Source organism: Dinoponera quadriceps, unplaced genomic scaffold (assembly GCF_001313825.1).
Source record: "Dinoponera quadriceps isolate SergipeBrazil2010 unplaced genomic scaffold, ASM131382v1 scaffold3271, whole genome shotgun sequence".
Taxonomy (NCBI): domain Eukaryota; kingdom Metazoa; phylum Arthropoda; class Insecta; order Hymenoptera; family Formicidae; genus Dinoponera; species Dinoponera quadriceps.
Window position 1 is genome coordinate 111,545 of NW_014557287.1, and position 24,040 is coordinate 135,584.

General features: G+C 40.7%; 6 protein-coding genes across 12 annotated transcripts in view; 3 read left to right on the forward strand and 3 right to left on the reverse strand.

Annotated features, from left to right (window-relative positions):
- LOC106748936 (ancient ubiquitous protein 1-like) overlaps positions 1–15,002 on the reverse strand; it is a 118,402-nt gene extending 103,400 nt beyond the window's left edge. The window contains exons 1-4 of one of the 3 annotated variants that reach the window (XR_001374797.1): positions 14,604–15,002; positions 13,468–14,369; positions 13,157–13,364; positions 8,352–8,411 (exon numbers count right to left, since the gene is read on the reverse strand). Coding sequence is in view for 2 of the 3 variants with exons in the window: in XM_014627889.1 (XP_014483375.1) it covers positions 12,588–12,627; positions 13,157–13,364; positions 13,468–14,369; positions 14,604–14,644 (1,191 nt within the window). In the remaining variant the exon portion in view is untranslated. The other 2 variants (XM_014627889.1, XM_014627890.1) reach the window with 2 other exon arrangements.
- LOC106748933 (succinate-semialdehyde dehydrogenase [NADP(+)] GabD) lies at positions 9,529–12,167 on the forward strand. Its single transcript, XM_014627883.1, has 2 exons — positions 9,529–9,867; positions 10,343–12,167. The coding sequence occupies exon 2, from the start codon at positions 10,361–10,363 to the stop codon at positions 11,882–11,884; it is 1,524 nt and encodes a 507-aa protein (XP_014483369.1). The 5' UTR covers positions 9,529–9,867; positions 10,343–10,360; the 3' UTR covers positions 11,885–12,167.
- A 91-nt stretch (positions 15,003–15,093) lies between the features above and the next one.
- Positions 15,094–17,296, reverse strand: LOC106748938 (type 1 phosphatidylinositol 4,5-bisphosphate 4-phosphatase). The gene is made up of 6 exons (XM_014627891.1): positions 17,099–17,296; positions 16,847–17,031; positions 16,572–16,781; positions 16,363–16,503; positions 16,225–16,279; positions 15,094–16,166 (listed from the first exon to the last, which is right to left on the reverse strand). The coding sequence occupies exons 1-6, from the start codon at positions 17,181–17,183 to the stop codon at positions 16,081–16,083; spliced, it is 762 nt and encodes a 253-aa protein (XP_014483377.1). The 5' UTR covers positions 17,184–17,296; the 3' UTR covers positions 15,094–16,080.
- LOC106748935 (E3 ubiquitin-protein ligase RNF14-like) lies at positions 17,273–19,683 on the forward strand. 3 transcript variants are annotated; one of them, XM_014627887.1, is made up of 4 exons: positions 17,273–17,352; positions 17,996–18,974; positions 19,058–19,222; positions 19,329–19,683. In XM_014627887.1, exons 2-4 carry the CDS (start codon positions 17,997–17,999, stop codon positions 19,572–19,574), a joined length of 1,389 nt encoding a protein of 462 aa, XP_014483373.1. In that variant the 5' UTR covers positions 17,273–17,352; position 17,996; the 3' UTR covers positions 19,575–19,683. The 3 variants fall into 3 exon arrangements, with proteins under 3 accessions (XP_014483373.1, XP_014483372.1, XP_014483374.1); XM_014627886.1 differs by lacking the exon at positions 17,273–17,352 and adding an exon at positions 17,542–17,700; XM_014627888.1 differs by lacking the exon at positions 17,273–17,352 and adding an exon at positions 17,752–17,911.
- A 72-nt stretch (positions 19,684–19,755) lies between these two features.
- LOC106748927 (high affinity copper uptake protein 1-like) lies at positions 19,756–21,321 on the reverse strand. 2 transcript variants are annotated; one of them, XM_014627870.1, is made up of 4 exons: positions 21,237–21,321; positions 20,481–20,749; positions 20,038–20,264; positions 19,756–19,976 (listed from the first exon to the last, which is right to left on the reverse strand). In XM_014627870.1, the coding sequence occupies exons 1-4, from the start codon at positions 21,267–21,269 to the stop codon at positions 19,873–19,875; spliced, it is 633 nt and encodes a 210-aa protein (XP_014483356.1). In that variant the 5' UTR covers positions 21,270–21,321; the 3' UTR covers positions 19,756–19,872. The 2 variants fall into 2 exon arrangements, with proteins under 2 accessions (XP_014483356.1, XP_014483358.1); XM_014627872.1 differs by lacking the exon at positions 21,237–21,321 and adding an exon at positions 20,875–21,187.
- A 173-nt stretch (positions 21,322–21,494) lies between these two features.
- On the forward strand, positions 21,495–24,014 carry LOC106748924 (beta-1,3-glucosyltransferase). Of its 2 annotated transcripts, none has more exons than XM_014627868.1 (9): positions 21,495–21,911; positions 22,004–22,113; positions 22,201–22,383; positions 22,444–22,574; positions 22,722–22,821; positions 22,975–23,110; positions 23,189–23,336; positions 23,447–23,732; positions 23,805–24,014. In XM_014627868.1, the coding sequence occupies exons 1-9, from the start codon at positions 21,839–21,841 to the stop codon at positions 23,958–23,960; spliced, it is 1,323 nt and encodes a 440-aa protein (XP_014483354.1). In that variant the 5' UTR covers positions 21,495–21,838; the 3' UTR covers positions 23,961–24,014. The 2 variants fall into 2 exon arrangements, with proteins under 2 accessions (XP_014483354.1, XP_014483353.1); XM_014627867.1 differs by having other exon boundaries at positions 21,509–21,911; positions 22,722–22,902.
- Positions 24,015–24,040: the final 26 nt, after the last annotated feature.

Consider the following 24,040-nt stretch of genomic DNA (forward strand, 5'->3'; position numbering starts at 1 on the left):
AGGCCTCATCCAACTACGACGCTTAATTAATAAACTCGCGATCTTATCGAGCGCAGCAAGACACACACATCCTGCATCTTGCTTTTTCTTTCGTGTCCTTCTCCCCTTCCCTCGCCGCATTTTTCTCCTCGCTTGCCGGAGGAGCAGCGCGATTTTTGAATCGGGCGAATGCGCGCTCGCTCGCGAGCGTGAAAAATGATGCAATTTTCGCGGCACGCCTCCCATAGCGCGCCTGAATCTCAACGAATAAAGGTGCCTATTAGGTATATCCACTCGGTCGCGAGGCGTTGCGCCGATCGCGATTCCAAGTGTCGTACCGGCATTCGTTCCGACGAAATAAAACCGACGACCTCGTTCGCGACTTGTTCGTCACGCATCAGTCGCACGTTCACGCCTAATAGGATCGCGCTGCGTATGCAGGTACATACACGCGTGTCACCGGCAGCGGAACTTTATGAAGGAGACAGATGAGGGCGCGTTCAAACATCTGCCAGTGATGTACCCCTTCGATCAATTGCGCGACTGGCCGGTCGGACGATAAGACGTAGCTCCCGCGCAATTGTTTCAACAATTAGCCGGACTTTTAGTTAAGAGCAGCGAACGACGCGGATTCATTCCCCCCCGCGCTGTGTATTCACTTGGCGGCCGCGCGAATAGCTGAAACAGAGCTGCTACCGATCAAGAGATCTACCGGTCTGCCTTCGACGCTAAAGATAGACGATCTACGAGCCGTAGGATCGAGGAAACACACGCGTGGATCGCGAGAGGCTCCACCTAACCGAGAATCGTACTCGTCGAGTGGGTTTCTCACCTCTCTTGCCATTGGTCGACACATGGCCCGCCATTGTTTCATTCACGCCTGTTGCACGTTTCTTATTTATCTCCCCTCGCTAGGAAGAACGAGGAAAACGCGCGAGGAAGTGGAACTGAAATAGACGCGAGAAAACGAGCAGCGGGGAGGTCGCGGAAAAATCGAGGGAGCCGAGCAAGCCCGAAGAAACGACGTGGAGAACAAAGAGATGATCTTCAGTGCGAGCGAAAAGAGATCCGTCCCCGAGAACAAACGATGCAAAGTCAAGCCGAAGCACTCGAGCGAACCGCGGGCGCGCTGCATAAAGGACCGATACACAGCTGCCTTGTAAAACACGGAGATCCTGTGAAGATACGAAGATACCGCGCGCATCCCATGGTGGTCACCCGGACGACGAGCATTTTCTTTCGTTTTCCACCGAGCTGAGTTTCTAAAAGTTACCGACGCGAGGATCGGTAACGATGATTCTAATGCGTCTGGATTATTCCGGAAAGGAGATCGGTATTTTTCGAAATCAATCCTCAGTAACAATTCTAATATCTCGTCAAGCGTTATCCATTTGAAACGTTTGCGTTTTCGCCAAATCATACAATTAGTTAGTACACCGATCCTCCTCGAATACTGCCCCGTCACATCGGGAAAGAAGAAAGAAACGGACAAAGTCGTCGCCGTCGCGCATGCGGAATCCGAAATGGTTGTGAGGGGTCTACGGAAGCAACAAACAAAAATCTCGAGGAGCTCGAGCACAAGAAGAAGATCAGGAGGATCGAAAACTCGGGATAGTCGCCGGTTACTTGGCCCGAAAGGGCTTTTCACGGCTGCGGAGATCGAGCTAATCCACAAGCTGAATATAATACGAAATCGGTCACAGACGAACGAATCGGGACGGAGCAACGCGCGCGGCGGTGGACGTAATCTTCTTAAAAAGGTTTGCCAAACTCGCGACGATCCGTGTTACTTAACAGGTTCTCGAAAACCTACAGCAACAAAGGATAGATTTCCGATGAGGGCCCAGTCGATCTCGAAAAGAATGCTGGAAAATCACGGGCTATTCAAATAAGCGATTACACGAAAATCGACGCGCTCTTCTTCTTCGTCCCGAGCTGAAATTTTGATGCTACTTTGATACTCTGAGGGGTAGTTTACGCTTACTTATAAATGGTCAATAGTGAAAACCTATTTTGATGGATACTATACGTGTTAATTTTTCTCTTGAATCTTTGATTCTACGAATTTAATTTTAACGCTACCTTGAAGCTATGAAGCTAAGAAATACTCGTGATATTTCGATTATTAAATTTGAGTATTCAAAACAATCTATTTTGATGCTCAACACAACGGGAACTTAAATTTAAGACACATTATGGTCAGTGGTAGGAGTAAATGATATCATTAGAATTGAACCTACTTTGCTATTTCTTAGCTTCTACAGGAAACCACGGCTAAAAGTCAGGCGAGTTAGCTGTCACAAAGCTTACATATATATCTCTCACTTAATAAATAAAAAAGCGTATTCTCTTTTATAGTTGTTGATATCATTGTTGATATCATATTAATTAAGCGTACAAAATAGCTCACAGTTAACGCATTACACATGTGGAACTTACGAATATTTTTTAAAAATTATACGCGGCGAATAAATCTTTTCCCTGTTCGTATTTTTATTGTTCAGTTGGTTTTCGAATTATTAGTCATAATTTCTTGGCAGCCATAAGAAATATTGTAGTCCTAACTAATTTTTTAAATATTTCATTAATCGTTGTTGCAGCACTGTTTAGAAATATGATTTTTTTTGTTGAAAATAATCGAAATAAATTTTAGTTGTTTGTTTCAGTTGCCATAGCTCGAAAGTGCGACTAAAAAACAGGCAGAGATAGTATTTTGTTCTAAAAGTGCGCACTCTAAAAGGATGTAGTCACATTAAAATGCACATGATATTATGAAATATTGCATACGCATGTTTTTTTTTTCTAATCAGTACGTAAAAAGTGTGACAATAAGCCCCGGTCTCCCCTACTGTGTTGTAGAATTAAAGGTTTAACGCGCGGGGCTAAAATTTCGACTCAGGATATCGAATAAAATATGACGGACAAATTAACATGCCGCTCGTGCATACACAAGTGCGCGGTAAATCCAGCGATGCGTCTCACATCGGCGAGGGTATATCCCGTTCACTTCCAAAATATGCGCAATGGCGAGAAATAAATTTCCCCGTGATCAAAGTCCGAAATTTACGCGAGCAATTTCGAGTGTAAATCACAAGCGGAACAGAAGGAGAACGTGAGTCCCGCTCACGATTCTTTCCGAGAACAAGCTCACCTGTCATCGGGCAAACAATGGAGGACGAGCGAGGGGAGGGAGGCGGGTGCAAGATGGTCGGGAAGAAAAAGAGACGGACAGCGCGTAAATAAGTGTAAAAAGGGGCAAAGAAGGAAGGGCGAGAAGGAGGGAAAGTGGGACCAGGGGTCCACGGGGTGTTCCGTGTCCCTCCTTGTCCTGGTGCCATCCTCTACCTCCGTCGCAGGACTATAATTTGGTCCTTGAAGTTGCCACGCCCACGCATATACATCACCCTACTATCGAGATCTCGTGAGTCAGATGAGGCTTGTCACTTTGTCGGCGTACGTATATGTACACACACACATATATATATAGAACGCGCGGAATAGGAGAGATGAGAACCGGATAACAACTTTGACCGGGAAAGTAGGAGAACCTGCGGACGAGGCTGCGGCCACGATTCAAGTCAACTACACCACGTCGAGTTGAAATCGAATTCCATGTGATACGGACGGCATTACTTCTCCCCCTCTTCTTCCACATTGTACACGCGAAATTAAGGCTCATAATTAAGCTTCGACTCGTGGGAGCAAGTTACGACTAAATAAATGCGAGCTAAAGGAGCATATAACAATTTAACCGACATATGATGTGAATTTTCCCTCGCGAGGATTCTGGAAATCATTGCGGCCGCAAAGTACCCTCTCGTAATCGACACGATCGAATGACACTTTAGAGGAGGTTTGCCGTCTATGCGGTCGCCGAAAAAAAAAGATGCTCGGAAAGAGAAAACAGCACGATCGCGTAATCGGAGACTCGATTATGACCATTTCAACCGTCCTTTCGGGGATACGCGCGTCGGGGATACGCATCAGTGTCGTGACAAGGAATCTTGACGCTTTTGACACGCGTTATATCCGTATAGCGGAATATCAACCTGTCAGGGATGTTGCAGGGTGTGAAACCCTGTGAGTAGGTATATATCCGCACGGGTATACACCGTATATACACCGCATAATATACCAGGTGACCCTCCTCAAACCGAACCACGCCTAGTTAGCCACCATTGTGCGCTCTGAGAGTTTATGAACTGGAAACGAATAATCGCGCTCTTGACAACTTGATCGTTATACGGTAAAACCCACTTTCTCGAGGGAAAAAGTTCATCCTTCGACCGTTCGATTCCGCATATTTCACGTAGACTTTGCGTAAGCGAACATACGCATATAATACGCTCGGAAACGCAACTCGCGCGCGTTACAGGCGAGTTTCAAAAATCGATCGATTGGTATTTACGACTCGTGTGAATCTCCAAAAGAACAATAATTATGTCCGCGACCGATTACTCGCTCGATTTTATTTATGACGTTTCGTGATTTAATAATGCCATAGAGGATCTATTGAATTATACACGATGTAATCCTACGTGTCAGGCGTTGCGATCAAATGAGAAACGCTCGCTGACCCGCCACAATTTTAATCCACCGTCGAGTCACGTGCTGTCAAAGCCCCCGCGAACGTCCCACCCATCTGTGGTTGCATGTGGAAGATCAACGTATTATCTTGCGCCAACAACGCGATCCCGCTTTTTACCGCGCGTTATTCGGACGGTTCTGCAAACGCTGAATTCCCGAGAGGTCACGTCCTAAGTAAATAAAATCGCACCCTCGTGCGAACGTATCGGGGGGGGTTAAACTGCTCGTTCGCGTCGTCATATTTAATTCCGAGAGTCGTGCCGGCGCGCACGTGCGAGCTCATCGCACATTAATAAGGTTACCGTTATATGCAGCGGGAAGGAAAAAAAAGCAAGCGACTGGAATGCAGAATCGGCGACACTATGAAGTCATTGTCGCGTCGATGCATTGAGATCTCATTAGCACGGAGACTCATTACAAGCGGCGCGGCAATATTCAATCGCGTCGCTTACGACGTTGCGACAAAGCGTCCGACTTCTCACACTTTGTTCACGAGCGAAATGTCCGCGAGCACAATGTCGGTGTGGCTACTATTACGAGGGAAAAAATAATCAATAAACGTCGTGTGAGGGGGGGGGGGGGGAAGTAGCGTTTATGAACTCCGCAAATTCTCGACACGTGCGCGCGCGGGGAACTTTTGTGAACGGTCGAGTTCTTCGTACGTGCGTGCTCCAACGCGCACGGAAATTTTTCTTTAGCCAATCTCTTCGGTTTCAACGCGTGCTCAGAAATTTTCCTCTGTTTGTGTATAAGTATGTATAAAATTTGGAATATTTATACGACGATTCGCGATCGTTCCTTCGCGTATCCTCTCTTGATTTAAGATCGCACGGTTTCTTCTTCCGCGGCGTACGGCAAAGAAAGGAAGGGAGAAATAAAAGGAGAATACGATAAATAACGACGCTAAGTATCTAGGTGCGTCCGTAGTTACCCGATGACTAAACGCGAGCGCGGGTGTTGCGCGGCACGCATTTCGTTCCTCACTTGAAAATACAGCGCAGCATTTTTCCAAACGAGAAACGATAAAGGAACGAAATTTTCGTGGCCGGGCAATAATGCGATCGCCTCGGGGGCGGAGCGGCGTTGATGTGTCCGCAACCCGCCCATTAAACACGAACCTGCCTGCAAAGAGGTAACAAACCCGGCAGGAGAAGCATGGATGTCTCCTCTAAATCCTTTTTCGAAACGACAATTCGATGGGGGCATAAATTCGTGTATACTTAACGCCAGTCAACCTCTGCGATATGAAAATCTAATAATAACGGATTATCGTGGCCGGATACATCAGGGAATCTTATTTGTGGACGGAATCGACTGGTCATTTTTAACAATCCCACGACAAATCCGTACAAAGCGGCGCCATTCGTGAAACGTCAAATAACCACCGACTGTCCATCAGACGTCTCTGACAATTGCAAAGTGAAATTCGACGAAGGAGACTCCGGCGATTGAACGGTGAAGCATGACGACCTACTTTCTTAAATAAAATCATTCGTTCCTCTTGATGCCCACGATTTTTTTTAATTGAATGGGACGCACCGATGTAACATCGAGTGTTGTTATTTTGGAATCGAATGATTCCACAAAAATTATAACACAAATTATTATTCTATCGTCAACAGATTCTTTGATCGATTTCACGACCGACAATATTATTTCTCCCGCTAATATATTCAATATTTCTGTTACAAAAACCGGTCGCTTGTATTGATTGCGAACTATTAAACGCGTTTCTTAAAAGCAGAAACTAACTCGAAAGATTTGCGTATATTGTTAGTAGAAACAATGATATCGAGTAAAAAGATGACACAAATTTCGAAGTGCATTGAATTCAATCGGCGATGATGAAGCGACGTATCGAAAACATATATTGCGTAATCAATTATCGACACGTCCGAAGAAGACTAACGCCCTTAAATAATTCATCCAAAGACCTCGAGGATGGATCGAAGGCCGTTCGGGATCACATGCAAATCGGATTCATTAGCGTTAAGCCAGACGGGGGTGGAAAGTAGAGTCGGCCGTACGACCCCTCGACGTAAACACTGCCGGCACTGCGTCAACCTCCGCTCCCGAGGGCTGTTATTGCGCGGTTACACCAACCCCTACTAGCATTCGTCTCTTTCGCGAATACATTTGAACTTTGCTCTTCGTATCTTAACCGCCACTTCGTTTTATTCTCAAGCGCGGAAATATTTGAAAACTCGAGAGAGGTCGCGTTATATTGTTTTTGTAGTCGTTGTATTATCGCAAAAATAAAACAATTGATAACGCGTCTATTTTAGAGAACTTATAGTTCTGTATGTAATTTTACGCACCGTGTAATAGAGAAGATATAGGAAAGTTTATAAATATATAAATATATTTATATAGAAGTTCTAGATTCAAGTAAATATTTACTCCAATACTCCTTAGAAAATTTTTTACTCGAATAATATTTACTTCATTTTAGATTCAAGTAAATTATCCAAGTAAAATGTACTTAATCCTTAATAATAATTAGCTAAGGAATATCGGATTTACTAGTATCGTTTATCTATATAAATTCTGATTTTGTCTCCTAAAACAAAAGGGGAAAATTATATTCCCGCAAATATAGAGAATTCTAGCTCGTGCAAAATGTTCTCAGAGGTAAAAACCGCGAAGCGATGCTATAACGATGATCGAAAACAATGATCGGGCGTAAATACTTCTGAATTGGGATCAGTTCGGGAGTTTTCCCTGGGGCCGGGCGGGTCATGGGAGCACGAGGATGTACCCTCGAGATTACAGAGATTACGCGGAGATTGAATCCAGCCACCCCGCGCGAATGCCTAAATGTGTCTCCGGCAAGCTGTCCCTTAATCATCGTGTCTTTACCAGAGGTCGTTATCACGCTTCCGATCCAAAGTTACACGAATTGCATATCATCAGAAAACGCTCGTTATCACATGCAACTATAGTCGTGTATTTTCTCGTCTTCCCAACATTAAATATCCACGATTGCTCGAGAAATTCTATACAACACAATATCATATATTAGCGGAACACATTGACAGAAAGGGAATGCGACAGCCGCAAATAAAGAGGAATCCGGGAGAGTGGCCAAAGTTTTCTCGTCCCTCGCGAACGATCGCGTCAATTATGCGAAACGCGCGTAATGAAAGCGCCGTCGTGAAAACCAGTTGAAAACAAACTCTGAAAGGATCTTGGCAACCCCTAATCAAGTCCCGTTTAATAAAACCGGGGATCCCTGAGTCTTGCACCCCCGGCCGAGCTCGGCTAATCTGACTTTGATTAAACTTTTAGCGACACCGAAAAGGGTGCCGGGCCGATAGAAACGCGGGCGCGTAATTCGTGTGTACTATTACGCAGGGCTGCACACACAGCCCGACGTGTAAGTCGATTTTTATTACGTTCCATCGCATACATTGTACCATGTACGTCGCGCGCAGTTAATGGGCTTATCGACGCCGTGGGATTACGACAATAAAGTTTTCCGACGAAAACTGTTCATTTGCATTTCCCGCGGATCATGGCCGACTCCGTCCTGACGAAGATGCAACGTCTGCGCGAGACTCGCTTGTCGTGGTCTACCCTTGCCTCTACTCTCAGGGTAAAGTTTCCGAATTTAGCTATGGCGAGGGAACAAATCTTATGCGCCACGATGAAAAGCAATTGTCGATAGTGAATCGATCAATTTATTAACGTAATGAAAATTTTGCAATTCTTATTATCTGTTATTAACGTCGGTAAAATATTTAGACATACCTGGTCATCTGTATGTGAAAGGTTAAACTTCTTACCTCACTATTGTTGTGTACATTGCCGTGCAATCTCGTTGATATCCCGCAAGATTCAGGGCCCTGTAACGAATGGTGTGTTAAAACGTCGAAGCGAATATGATCTCGTCGTTATTTCCCGGATTCACTTATGTTATTCAATCGAACATAAAACGTATCGTGCATAAACCCGCCATTACACTACACTATACCGGCGCAGTAGCGAAATCTATCGTTGTGTCGATAAACTAACGTTAGCTATTTCAGGAGGATAAATCTTACGCCACAGCCAGTGGTAAAGAAACTGCATTACCGATAATAATTGAATAAAACTGAATTGCCGATAATAAGTCGGCCAATCAACAAGTACAAGACGTCCTATGTCCAGATTTTAGGACGTTGCATTGAGTTATAATATACATTTTACGATTTTTATTGTATCATTCCCGAATATTCCTCAACAAGCAACATACTAATTGGTCAGCTAACCGTTGTCCAAACGTGTGTCACACTAGTTTTTCAATAGAATCGCGATTGCAAGTACGTTACGTATTGAGATAAAATAAAAATTCGGATCTAACTCTAATTTCAAGTCTAGATACCTCACGTAAGCCAAGTAATTACTATTAATAAAGACCTAAGATATTTAGACGACATTCGTTTGTTTTTTTACCTCGCTTCTAGTTGTGACATTGTCACCTAATCTTTGATATCTACCATCAATCTTAGCATCCTACATTGAGAGAACTTATAGAAGCATCGAGTCCAACATAAATTTATCGTTATTTCGCGGATCTACTTACGCTATTCGATAAACAGCTACGTGATCGTACGTGCAGCCTCGAACGCGATCCGCCATTACGACTCGACTAACCGACACGGAACATTACCGCCATTTCGATGAACTGAAGTTGGCTATTGCGAAGAGCCAACCTTACACTGTACAGGAGGATCCCCAACACCAGTATTACCACCGTAACCGACAGTAAAGAGTTATCGATTTTTAGTGAATCGATTAATTTCGGAACAATCTCTCTCAGTTTAGAATGAAATTTATAATCTTTATTATATTATATACCCCGTTATTTATATCGGTAAGATATCGTATGGTCGGGACAGTCGATAATATCAATGCCCTTACCTGACCAACGAAGTACGCGCACCATGTCAGAGGGACAGGAAGAGAGGGAGGGAATGAGTGCGATAAAGGAGTCATAAGATTAACGTCAAATAACTATATTAATTCTTAGCAAGCAGTTACGAGTTTTTACCTTGATGTGCTATTTTTATATAACAACCGAACCTGATAACAAGAATGTATTGACTGAATGACGCCGACGCGCCGGCGATAATGTCGCCACTGTGGTAACGAGGATTTATAAATCGAGTGCATACATGCAATACGATCAACAACGAATCACATGTGACGAACTACTTGTGTAAGATCGCACCTTTCAATTGATAACGTCAATCGCCGGTTAAAGTGTTGAACAAGCTGATAAACGCGCTTGTAACTCATCGGATTGACATCTCGTGGAGGGTAAATGTTAAAATATTCACAATTATTGAATTATATTCGATATATAAAAGCTGATTACGTGCGTATGTGTATTTGTACGTGTATGTGAATCCGCGATTAAAATTGTTTCATACTCGTATTATTGATGAAAGAGAAATGCAATTGTGAACAACCGGACAGATATCTGTGATTAGATTACATGTTTTATGCGTAATCTTAGGAAATTATGATACGCATGACACGATCGAATAAACTTTAATCCTGCCGAGTGGTTTGCAGAATTCAAAATCTATCGTTTTCGTTCTACAGAAGAAACTAACCTATATATACATAGATTTGTTTATATTCCCACGAGTAAACAAATTCTTATTAATTTGCGAAAACAATCAGTCGAAAAAGAAAAAAGATAATTCGATGGCCAAACTGTTTATTTGAGCAATATTTTAAAAGAAATATTACCCACTTCTCCATTCTGTTGTAACTCTGTTCTTTGCAGAATACATTCAACGGGAAAATGTTTGTCGGGACAAAGTTGTTACAAAGATGTCTAGCGCATAATACGCCTTTGGGTTGCAGATCGATGCATCTTCTGAGAGATAATGCATATATTAACGGAAAGTGGATCGGTGCTAATAGCAAACAGACATTTCCAGTATGCAACCCAGTCGACAATAGCGTTATTGCTTCTGTTCCCGACATGAATACTGCTGACGCTCAATTAGCCATTGATGCTGCTGGCAAAGCTTTCGAATCATTCGGCAAGACTACGGCTAAGGAAAGAAGCGACCTGCTCAGAAAGTGGTATAATCTGATGGTTGAGCACTGTGAAGACCTGGCCTGTATTTTAACTAAAGAGAATGGAAAATCCTTGGCTGAGTCTAGAGCGGAGATCAAGTATGGTAATTCCTTCGTGGAGTGGTTCGCGGAGGAAGCTAGGAGAATAGACGGCGAAGTCTTACAAGCTCCTGCAGCCAATAGAGAATTGTTTCTGTTGAGACAACCGGTCGGAGTAGCGGCGTTAATTACACCGTGGAACTTTCCACACGCTATGATCACTAGGAAAGCGGGAGCCGCTCTTGCCGCTGGATGTACATGCGTCGTGAAACCATCCGAAGACACACCGTTGACTGCGCTGGCACTGGCAGCACTTGCGGAACAAGCGGGTTTCCCCGCGGGAATCTTCAATGTACTCACCACGAGCGTCACGAATTCCGCCACCGTCGGTAATGAGCTATGCGAGAATCCCAAAGTAAGAGTGCTGTCGTTCACCGGCTCCACGGCCGTGGGGAAGATTTTGTACAGGCAATGCGCATCGACCATGAAACGACTAGGCCTTGAATTGGGCGGTAACGCGCCTTACATCGTATTTAAATCCGCGGACGTGGATCTGGCTGTAAACAGCGCTATGGCCAGTAAATTCCGAAATACCGGTCAAACGTGCGTCTCGGCGAACAGATTTTTCGTAGAGGCTGACGTCTTCGACGAGTTCGTTGGGAAATTTGTCGAGAAGATTAAGAAGGAGATTCAAATGGGAGACGGTAGCAAAGAGGGTGTCACTCATGGGCCGCTCATCAAGAAGAGTCAGTTGGACATGGTGAACGGTTTGGTGAAGGAGGCAGTCGAGAAGGGTGCTAAGGTATATTGCGGCGGCGCCCCGTTACCGGATCTTGGATCACTGTTTTATGCGCCTACCGTGTTAACCGATGTAACCAGAGACGCGCAGATCTACAACAAGGAGATCTTCGGGCCCGTAGCTGTAATTAATAAATTTACTGACGAAGAGGACGTACTGAAACAAGCTAACGACACGCCGGTCGGTCTAGCCGGATACTTCTTCTCGCAGGACATATCACAGATATTTAGAGTAGCCCGTAAATTGGAGGTTGGTATGGTAGGTGTTAACGAAGGTTTAATTTCGTGCGCGGAAGCCGCTTTCGGCGGTGTTAAGGAGTCCGGTTTAGGAAGAGAGGGTTCCAAACACGGCATCGAAGATTTTCTCGATATCAAGTACGTGTGTATCGGCAATCTCAAACGCTGACTGACCGTGTAAATTGGATAGAAAAATGCATTTTGAATAGGCAGTCAGTATGTAATAATAAATGCTATAATTCAATGATAGACAATATTACTATAGAATTTCATTGTGACGTATTAAGTGACACGTGAAAAAATTGAAGTCGTCTTAAGTATCGGAAGAACATTCTTTTGACTATGATTGTACATAACTAGTTATCTGCACTCTTATTGCTCCTTTGCTACAGCTACTAAATATAATCCTAGGTAATATATATATATAATATGAATAATAAATTATATATATTTTTTAATCTTTATACAGAGTGCAATATATATTAATTATATAATATACAAAAGTATTTTTCGTACTTTACTTTGCCAATCTGATTTTTCTCTCTGTATAGTTATTTTCTATACTACACACACACACACACACACACACAATATAAAACTAAATAGTACAAACCAAGTCTTCCAAATGTTGCAAACAATAATAAGAGCATTATTAATACATTTCTTGCACTCGCCTATTTTTTCTACAAGAAATATACACTACTCTTTAATTATACTTCATAGTTCCTAAATAGGAATTCCACAGAAATTTTAGATAATGTACGTATGTATAAATGTGATGTGAAATTAAATAAAAAATCTATACACAGAGTGTTAAAAGTATCATTTCTTCTCAACAACATCTTTGATAAATCTTGATCTTTTTTTTACCGTTATAGAGTACCATCTTTATAACTCTCGTATAAAGATAATCTGTCAAAACAAAAATTTACTTAAAGTTTGATAAGAAAGCAAATTTTTATCTATTTACCTTCTTTACTTGATTTACTAACTTTATTTACTAAATCTAACTTTCTTATTTACTCATAACTCGACAAATATGAATCTCTAAATAAGTCTCTCTCTGAATGATACAGCAAATAGCCTACATCTTATCTTAGCTATTATCTCGTTATATAAGCAGTAGTCATGAAAACAATATGAAGGATATCTGCGTTTATTTGCAATGTGATAATTAAGTGTAAAAGTTTTGATCTTGCTACACACTCACTTATATATCTCCGATCGACACTAATAACTTCTTCGATTTACGTTTGTACAACGGTTAGGTATTATACTACACATACTCACGATCATATTTTAGAAATAAAGATATATTCATACGATGTAATAGTAAATACATTTAAAATGTTACATACATGTTGTCAATGACAATATTTTAATCGGAATAAAGCAGTAGTAAGAATGTCAGCAATTTTTCAGTCCATGCTTTTGAATATACCTTTCTCTGGCATCTTTAATCATCTTAGCTTTTCTCTTTTGAAAGGAAGAAGTTACCAAGGAATCCAAAGTTTTGTCCTTTGCAGAATTCGGTTGAGATCTACTAGCTGATGGTACAGCCGATTGGGTTGGTGCGTTTGGTTCTGGAGTATAAGTAACTATGCCATCGAGAATATTGGCGATTGTAACGTCAACGTTCCGTGTCTTTACTGTGAATGAAAATCAACTGATGAACAGTTGCTACTGGTAGTGTTCTAAGGAATCACTGGTAACGAAATGAATTAGGTTTCATGGTGAGAGTTAAATACGTACGAAGATCTAGGAGAATCACATTATGTGGTACGAATGGAAGTACTTCGCTGACTTGACGGACCATCCTCTGTATCTCTATGCTATGTGAGTTTAGCGAACTTCTACTAGAACGCGTTCTATTCAGTATCCTTTCCATAAGATAACGCTTCTCATATTCCGTCTTATCTGATACGGTGAAAGAACTCGTTTCAAGTCCCAAAGCATCCGCAATATCTTTCTCTACTTCTCGCACGAGAGTCTCGTGGTCGGGATTGCGTCTGATTTTCAGGTACTTCAGCGTGAAAACTGTATAAGGGACGAACATGAACCACAATACCTCTGTCCACCACGTCGAAGCCAATGAGGTAAGGAGCACAGGCACAAACTCTGGTCTCGATGCTTTGATGGCGACTGGCTGCACCGACGTTTCTATACTAAACGGCCAAGAATTGAACTTCAACAAAGCAACCTGACTGTTGGTCGTGCCAAATTCTGGTTGTACAGCGATACTATATGTAGATGTGGAAAGAAACTGCTTTATATTGGCGATTAGCGCTTCTTTACTGCTCATATCCATCTTTTGTAAACCTAATGCATTGCTCAAGGCAGTAGGTAATTCCCAGGTGCTGGGGGTTAATGTCTTGGTTACTCGACGAAGAGCAAAGTGGTCCAGAACGGATACATTATTGGCGACTGCTATTCTCGACTGCTTGTCCCTGAATTCGCTCTCGTTATCGACCTTGACGACGATGCCAAAAGCAAAGCTAATACCGTAATTCAAGAATCCTCGAGTAGAGTCACAATCGGGTAACAACGATGCGAAAAGCCAAAGTTGCAACGTTACTAATAGTCGTAGTAGCACAAGTAGGAGTCCCAGTGGCGTGTACAAAATTACAGGTAGAAGGCGCCAACCGTCAGGTAACCTAAATCATGCGACTGATTAAACTGACTGATCTAACTGATTTATAGGATTGATTTCACGCCAAATTTCAACAATGCAATTGCAGCGAAAATACTTATATATGGTCTTCCGTTTCTCAGCATATTCCATAACATGTGCGAAAATTTCGAAGGATATTTTCGTGCTTTTGAACTAACGTTGAAAATATCACGGCCGAATGGCTATGCTAATGAAGCTTTATTGCAAATTATCTTACCTGCTTTTGTTAAACAACTCCTGGATATCAATTTGTGACATTTCTCACAACGTCGTACATCTGCTACATTTGAAAACACTCCCTCGGCGTTCGTGTATCTCGTTAGGATGCTAAAGCCACTTGGTTGGGTGTCGCGTAGACCATGAGACACGATATATTATTAAACCCTTCTTTTACATACTTTTCAGTAACCTTCTAATTATTGCGGATTTTCCTCTTCGCCACTTTCTGCAATCAGCTGTTCCGTGTGTCGCGATACTAGGGATTTCTTGCCCACGCGGGAATTTTAAGTGCCATTTTCAATTGTCCGTCAGCTGATCGTCACCCACATTTATCATACGATTTCATGCATGAAATGATAAGGTTGATTCATATTTTTCGCTTCCAGGAATCTTCCAATAAGTTACTCATCTCTCTTCGTCGTCTCTTAGTCACTCGAATCGTGTCGATGACACACATGAATTATATTAATTTTACTAAACGAAAATTTATTTTTCTTCCTTATATGTAACAAGTATAACACTTCTTATTTATTATATAATAAGAAAACTTGTATAGGGTGAGAAACATTGGAAGGAATTGTTTAGGTAATTCGATATTTCCGGTCTATTTAAAATAGCAGTGTAAATATCTACGAGATAGGATAAGGAGAAAAGCGACGACTAGTACACTAAAAATAACGTATTCTTACAACCGACGCACTTATACACGTTTTGAATGTCACTCCGGCAAGATGTTATTTTACGTTATGAGAAATGTCGCGCTTCCTTACATGACAACCGTATATTTAATATTAGTATAGCTAATATATACACTCATGCACTTATATCCCACGTAGTTTCATTCGTGTGCCAAAATCTACAATGTAAATCGAGAAATATACTTGACACGATGCGATCTCATATATTTTCGGTACATATAATACTTGTATATAGAATGTAAGAAACGAATTTAAAAACACGATTCTTGCATATAGACTATACGTGAATTTAAAACTTATTCTATGTTTAAAATAATATGAGCATGCACGCACTTGTGGTGGTTTATTCGTGTTGTAAGAAAGCAGGTAGAGCGTGTCAGAGGTTGAAAAAAGAAATCGGAACCTATGATTATATATTGGTCCTATACTCGCGTATATAAAAGTGCAGAGAAACAATCCTTCATAGAACATTGGGTTGCCCAGATTTCCCTACATTCCTTATCTTACCTGAGGAAAGCGTCGCGAGCGTTGCTTCCTGATCACGAAACACGTTCATATGCGCATTACATAAGAATGTATACATGCATTATTATAAACAATACGGAACTGCATACGCGCATATGGCCATGTGTAATATATCTATCGTTCTTGCCTTAAAATGACTTAAAATGTCATATTATTATTACTATAAACATTTGTTCTAAATAGATTATACGCGCGACATTCATCTCAGTGGGATTGATTTTCATTGGTTGCAGATTATCGTGTTTCGGGGGACTACATGGGACCCTCTATCAAACTGATCTTCATTGTACAGTAATAAATGCTGCGACCCAAGCACAAGAGTGCCAATAAAAATGCACCTGGAAACACATCCGGAATTAGACGAGACGTCGGACAAACGACGTTGTCGGTACTTACCAACATAAGCTACATAAATTCCACCATTTGTCTTTACATATCTGTACGTTCCGAGCTGTAATCGCGAATATAAATTGAATATTAAAGATAGAAGTAAAATTTTTTCGGCGCGAAAAAAAAGTCAAGTTGAATATTTACCGTTACAGCTATAGCAATTATTAAAGCTATAATTCCAACAATGATAAATACAATTCCCCGTCCTCTGGCAAAATCTGGACCGACTGAAGATATCTTACGGCAATGCGGACATCGAGCCAGAGCATTGTTTAACGTGTTAAACTGAAAGAAGATGAGAAATTTCACTTCCAAAGTGTATTTCTCTGAGCTACGACAGCTTCACAACTTACCAGAAATGTGTCATGACAATGAGCACAGCCTACTCTGCACATGCCTGGCATGGATAATACCGGTGGTGTGATAGGACTCGGAGCCAGATTAATGATACGTTTACAGTTGGGCCTCGGACAAGCGATGCGTTGCGATGAACTTTTGCATATGAGCAGACAGTTACACGGGCATCGCACGTATTTCTTCCCTGGCGGTGCGTTCCGTATCGGCTGTAGGAGGAAAACCGTTCAGGTGCCGAGCAGAGAAATACAAAGAATACGATACAAACACGTACTGTAGCCTCGTTGCACTGACAGCATTTAACAACGTGTTGGTCTCTCTTGCCGGAAATATCTATCATCGCCTGACAAACCCTGCAAGTGACCATGGGCATGCCACCCTGGGTGGCGGACTGATACGGCGGCGGCAACTCGTCCGGCCCGATCGTGGACACCGTGTTGACGGTGGGCTGGGACTCTTCTGCAACCGAGCAACGAGAGTTCAGAGCGTTTCTTCGCGTCTTCATACACACATGTATTTTCTATACCGAAAGCATCGCTGCCGTGGGAGCTGTACGTGACGTTCTCGTTTTTCAGCAACGGCTGTCGCTCGCCCTCCTTGCCGTCTCCCATGTCGAGCGCGACGCGACCAATTCGCTGGAAACGACGACAACGGTTCCGCTTGTTGTTTGACAGCACTCCCGGCGCATCGATGACAAGGATGACAAAATACGAATCCTTCTGGCCACGGAGTACGGCGATTGTAGCGCGGAATGCGAGTCTGACCTTGTTTACACTAATCGTTCGTGCCCGTTTCCACCGTCATGTTTAATCGAACAATTTTTATTTATCGTCGACTTGTTTCATTACAATTTCGAGAAAATCCTTCCTGATTTAACGTGGCGACGTTAAAATTAATAGAGAATTATTCTTTGACAATGCTTATTCAACTATTCTCGAATACTCGAATGCGATTGATCGATTTCATATCAAATTATTGCGCACATCGGCGCGAAATAATGCAAGCAATACAAAATGGCACATGTTTATTTCACTCAAGTAAATCTTGTATGGTGCTTTGTTGTTGGTTTCAACATTTTTTTCGCGATGCAATATAATCGATGATTCAATAAGAAAACGAAACTCGCTTGTAAGTCCTAAGCTCTTAAAAATTAAATCTCCTCTCATCGGCGTCATTCGAAATTGTGTTTAGAGAAAAACGTCTTCAAGCCGTAGTGTTTGGTGAAAAGATTCCTGTTTTCTTCATTCGTGAATTGGAAATATTACAACTTGCTACAAACATTTTGACGAAGAAGGAGAGGAAGTTGTTGATAAATTGGACTTCTTTGTATCTTTGACAAGTTGTTCATTATTTTTGGACTAAATGTATCAATTGTAATCAACCAAGACGTTGCTAATAAGATTATCATTTTATGTGTTCTCAGAATGTTCGGCACGATGATGAATGATCGAAAACGACAGGAGGACGAGGTAGTTGCAATTTCCAGTATCTATGATGAAAATATGTTTTCCACAATAGATGAGCAGATAAAGTGCACATTGAACGTATCTCTCACTGTTCCCCAAAAACTAGAGATAAAAGTCGCTGATCATTCCAATGAGACATCTGTTGCTATCGGCAACAAAATCTTTGTGGAACATTTGTCACCTGCCACGCTCGACATGCATCTTCCTAATACATACCCGTCTCAAAAACCACCGATTTTCAGACTCTCTGTTCCTTGGCTGCCCCTTTGGGAGATATCTTTCTTATGTCAGAAATTGGATGAAATATGGGAGGAAAACAAGGGCAACGAAATTCTTTTCCTGTGGATAGATTTTTTACACAATGATTTATTTAATTTTCTTGGCATAAAAGATTCTTTAGATGTATCTTTTATGCACATGGTTCATTTGACACCGCAGGATTATGTCAACTCACATCTAGCGTACCTATGTGATTCTAGAGCCATAAATGATTCATTATTTTTAAATCCCATCGAATTTTTGACGTCTTATAACAAAAGTCAATGTCAAGTGCAATTTAACAAGAAATCTTACACTTGTGACATATGTTTCGATAAGTATATGGGACTCAAATGTGTAGAACTGAAGAACTGTGGACATGTTTATTGCAAAAACTGTATAAAGGAATATATACGTGTTAAAATTACAGAGAATAATGAGATCATATTATGCCCGACATTCGAATGTAAGTGTAGAATAGATGTCAATGACATTAAAACCTTCTGTCCTCACCTGTTCCCACGATATGAGAAACTTGCACTACGCATAGCATTAGATACTATGGAGGACGTAGTATATTGTCCAAGAATTTCCTGTCAATATCCAGTTATCAGAAATCTGGAGGATGTGGCAATGTGTCCTATTTGTTCTTATTGTTTTTGTATATTTTGTCATAAGGTAGAGTAACAGGCAATTTATCGTATCAATGAATATGTAAGAGAAAAATATTAATATATCTTATTGTAATTTTTGTGTAAAAGGTATATCATGGCATTACACCATGTGAGATGTCATCAAGAGACTTTCAGAAACTCATTGACAAATACAAGAACAGTAATGATAAGCAAAAGAAATTGTTGGAAAAGAAATATGGCAAATTGCGGATACAATTGGTTGAGAAGCACCTCACAACAAAGTATTTGCAAGTACATATCTCATAAAAGTGCAACTAAATAATTTAGAAATTTGATAACTAGATCAGATAATGAGATTTACAGGAATAATATCACTAACGAAATGTTTGCGATACAGGATAATGCGAAGAGTTGCCCGAGTTGCCGCACTTTCATCATCAAAAGCGATGGTTGCAACAAAATGACGTGTACCCATTGTCAATCTTATTTCTGCTGGCTGTGCGGTCATAAGATTATCTCGACAAATGCATATGAACACTTCAAGGATAAAAATAGCCCATGTTTCGGACGTTTGTTTGAAGGTGCGGTGAACATTGATTATGACGTAATGCATAATATAGCCTGGTTCGATCAGAATTTTTAAACTATGTATATGCATAATACAGCATAAGTTTTCATATCATGTAGAAAAATTCGAAATAAAGTCTACATATCAATATTATTACTATATAAATGTAAATAACAAAGGTAATCAATCATGTATAATTTAATTATATTATACATTTCGTATTTTACAATTTGTAATAAAGTATCGGTATAAAAAAATATGCTGTACATATATAATATATACACATGTACATATATAATATACATTGTAACAATAACAACTACCTTCGGTATATAATATCAGACTTTGTGTTGCTGTGTGTTTCATATAGAAATCATGCATCTCTCGGTGCGTGAACATCTATATTTATCTCAGTGACTAATTGCTCTGCAACAACAGAAACAGCAGATGGTCGTCTTTGTTGGTTTTCCGAGACAGCTGTAAACAAAATTATGACAGTAAAATTATCTTTTTTTTGGCGTCAATTTAGCGACATTACCTTCACAATTCTTATCACATTCCACAATCGCTTGTTTACGGCGAAACTGTTCCATTTTTAATTGTACTAGTGTAGGACCAAAGATCCAATACCCCAAGCTTCCGCCAACTCCAATAGCAATAGTGATATACACATTATATGTCATAACTGCCATCATCAAGATATAAGCAAGTATGGTATGAAGAGACCAATGTGATACTTGAAGTATCCATTTAAAGTAAGGATCACTAAGAATATATTTGATTTGTTAAAACACACAAGGTCTTCTTTAACACATACATGATCTTTAAGATTAAATAGAAACAAGAAGAATCCTGTCGTTCAACGAAATATTCAACATTGGTTTGAGGTAATAATATTTGATCAGCTGTGCTGTAGTAATTATCCGTACGATTTAAATATATATAAATTTGTTACATCAAGAGAGGTCTGAAATAACATACCATTGTGTACGAGATGAAATTCTAAAGGTTCTTGATGTAACTTTGGATAATAAAGATGAGCTCTCAGAGGAAGCGGAAGTTGTTCTCGGCACTGACCTAACGGCAAACCGCCGTTGCAAGTGAAACTGAGAAACTTTCATAGCCTCGTAGAGCACTGCAAGCGCAGCCAAACCCAAGCACGTGGCCAGAAGACCCCATACCGTGGTAACATCATATCCCGAGAACAAAAAGCTGCCCAGATCCACGCCAAACCAATATGTCATACGCATCTGTGAAGTAAAATGAAAATTTACAATTGATATCGCAAATAGAAACGTTCTTGTGCTGCATTTCACAGACAAAGGAAACAACGATCATAATTATACCCACTTTAATCGCTTTAACTTTTCATTACCTTTTACACACATTACGAACTCTCGTGACGTTGACACACTGTACGATTGTGCGCGTACTATCAATTACCTAGCTTTACCCAAAGGCTCATTAAAGTTAGCATTCGCTTGTACGAGAGTATTAAAATATTTCAAAACGTTTTGTTGCATTGTTAATACGATTTAATGTTAAAAATGCAAAATACATGAATTCAATGTAAAGTTACAAGCCTCCTGTTCTTAAATATGAATTCTCTCGTTCTCGTGATATCAAATGACGCATTAAGTGAACTTTGATGTTTGCATTCATGAGGTCAATGTGCAGAGAGATTGAAGCGAGCTCCTCGCATGCGCGATAACGCAAATATTAGTAAACGTTCCTAACCTCAATCATATATACATGTATATTTATACACATGTGTATATTTCACTGCAATAAGAGCATAACAGGCCTTATTCTGAACCCTGTCTAGTCGATGAGAATACTTTAAATGTGGCTTCTCGGCCAATCAGGTTGTTCCTAAGCCATTTTTAGAAGTACTTTTATCAATGACAGACAGTTCAGAATACAGGCTAACGTATCTAGTCCGAGCATCGTGGAAGGGAGGTCGAGGTAGAAAAAAATGCACGTAGAAAAGAATGCATTCTATTCTTCTTCGTTCTATGTGCGTATATCCTTTTCTACATAGCTACCTCGACTCCCAATCCTCAATTAAAAGCAAACGCTCGGTCTAGATGCGTTTATGAACAAGAGTTACTATCAGATCTCTTCCATGAGAAGAATTGAAAATGTTAGATGAAAGTGGTAAAAACACTTTTGTGTTGTGTGAATAATACAATTTACATATAAACGTTCGGAAGTTTGAGTCTGTGAAATTGGCGCGTAAGTTACGTACGCTTGCGCACAAAGTACCGGCCGGAGGAATTTTGTGTTGACATGTGTGCATTTATTGTTTCATCTCGGCATTCAATTCCAATCTTGCGAAGATGAGGTCGTTAATTAACATTGCTTGCTTTATTTGCGTATTGTTCACTGTGAGTACGAATGCAGATATGACAGGTATTCAAATTATGATTTCAATGTCTTTTATCCTATATGTTTGTTAAAACCTATTGTATATTATCAACACAAATTACCAAAAATAATTGTAGAATCCAAGGATGTAGTAGTGGTGGTATTGAGCCAAAAGGAAGGCTATCATGCTGCTCATGCTGATTATTTGCGAAAAAGCATTTATGAGCAAGCAAATACCCTCGAGAAAGTGCGTCGAATCATACAAAGCTGTTCATCTTTTCAAGGATGCATCATCATTTTATATGTAGCTTGCTCTCTTCTTTTTATGTTTCAGGTAGCACCAGAAATAGTATTGTCTCATGAACTCCTTATCAAAGATTCTTGGACAATAACTTCATTGTTGATTCATTTGTCAAGTGCATTTCCAAATGCACGATGGTTCTTCTTTTGTTTGGAGAATACTGTAATTCGGCTGGAGAAGCTGTTGGATGTCCTTGGAAGATTTAGCGCGTCTCTAGTAAGTCATTATTTTCCAAAAAGATACAACTTACACATTCTAATTAAACTTTTAATCTAGGACATATGGATTGGACATGCTCTTTATGACCATGAACCTACTATTATTCATCATTTTGAGAAGCATACTAAGAAATTTAAGTACCCGAATATTGCGTCAGGATTTGCCATGACTTCTAAGCTATTAAAAAGGTATACACTTCAACCTTTATGTTAAATAGAAACCAGTAAGTATGTATTTTGTCACATGAAAATTAGCTTTTTATTTCACGTTTTTTTTGGAAATGCAACTTTCATCATGTCTCGTTCAGATGTTAAAGATTTCATCTGGTATTCCAGTCTATCTGAAGAAATCTCCAAAGGCAGAGCTCCAAAGCCAGATTTTTCTATCGACTCGTCATATGAATTTGCGAGTTTCGTTCTAAAGAGTGCAAACGCTGTAAGATTGACACATGTGTCTAAAATATGTGTTGTATCTGGTTCTGATTGTGCCACGTATCCTCGATTCTTCCATCCTTGTGTATGTCATATTAGCCAAGAATAATTGGACTGTACCAAAGTACCATTTTAAATGGCTTCTTAACATTTACAGAGTTCTTCCATATCCCCAGAGAATGTATACTTTGCCGTTAAAACTTGTTCCAAGTTCCACAAAGACAGAATCCCGGTGATTAAGCAAACGTGGGCGAAGCATGCGAAGAATATAGGATACTTCAGCGACACTGCAGGTACGCACAATCTATGATCGATCACACATACATTCCATATTTACAGTCTTCATTAATCACCGAGTTGTTCCAGTATAGACAAGTATTTACGGAATGCGTACGTCGTGCCGAATACTACGGAAGGACATTGCGCCAAAACTTACGCCATTTTGCAAATAACTAGCGATATAATGAAGAGAGACAATCTCGATTGGCTGGTCATCAGCGACGACGACACTATATTCAGGTGATTTTAATTGAAAAGTTTATGCGCAAAGACGATCCGTCTTATAGATAGTTCTGGAGAAGGGGAAATCTTGATCGGTCAAAAGAGAAATTACTTTCGTTGTATTGCAGCGTAGCACGTTTGTTGCGTTTGCTCACGTGCTACAATCCTGACAATTCGGTCGCGATTGGCGAACGTTACGGCTTCCGTACATGGGACAACAATCACGGTTATAATTACTTGACCGGTGGCGCGGGAGTCGTGTTATCTGCTCCGTTGGTTCATCGGATGGTAGAAACGGTGATATGCGTTTGCCCATCCGATATTACTCCCGACGATATGCATCTCTTCGGGGCCTGCTTCCTCCGCCTCGGATATATTCATTCACAGCCGGTACATTCTCCGTTGTTTCATCAGGTACAAAAGGATCGTCTCTTGTGCAATAGTCTTGAGATATCGCGTGTTTACACAAATTTGTTTATTTTTTAGGCACGGCCCATGGATTACGCTACTGCTTATCTGGCGTCGCAAGAACCCGTGTCATTCCACAAATTTTGGATGATTGATCCTAAAGTCGTATACGATGAATGGTTCGCAGAGGCGGATAGTATCTTATCCGAATCGCCACGACACACAGAATTGTAACGTGTCGTGATCTTTGTGATCAAGACATAGAATAAAAATTGTCTTACTTTTGTATTTGACATTTAGACCGATTCTTTAGT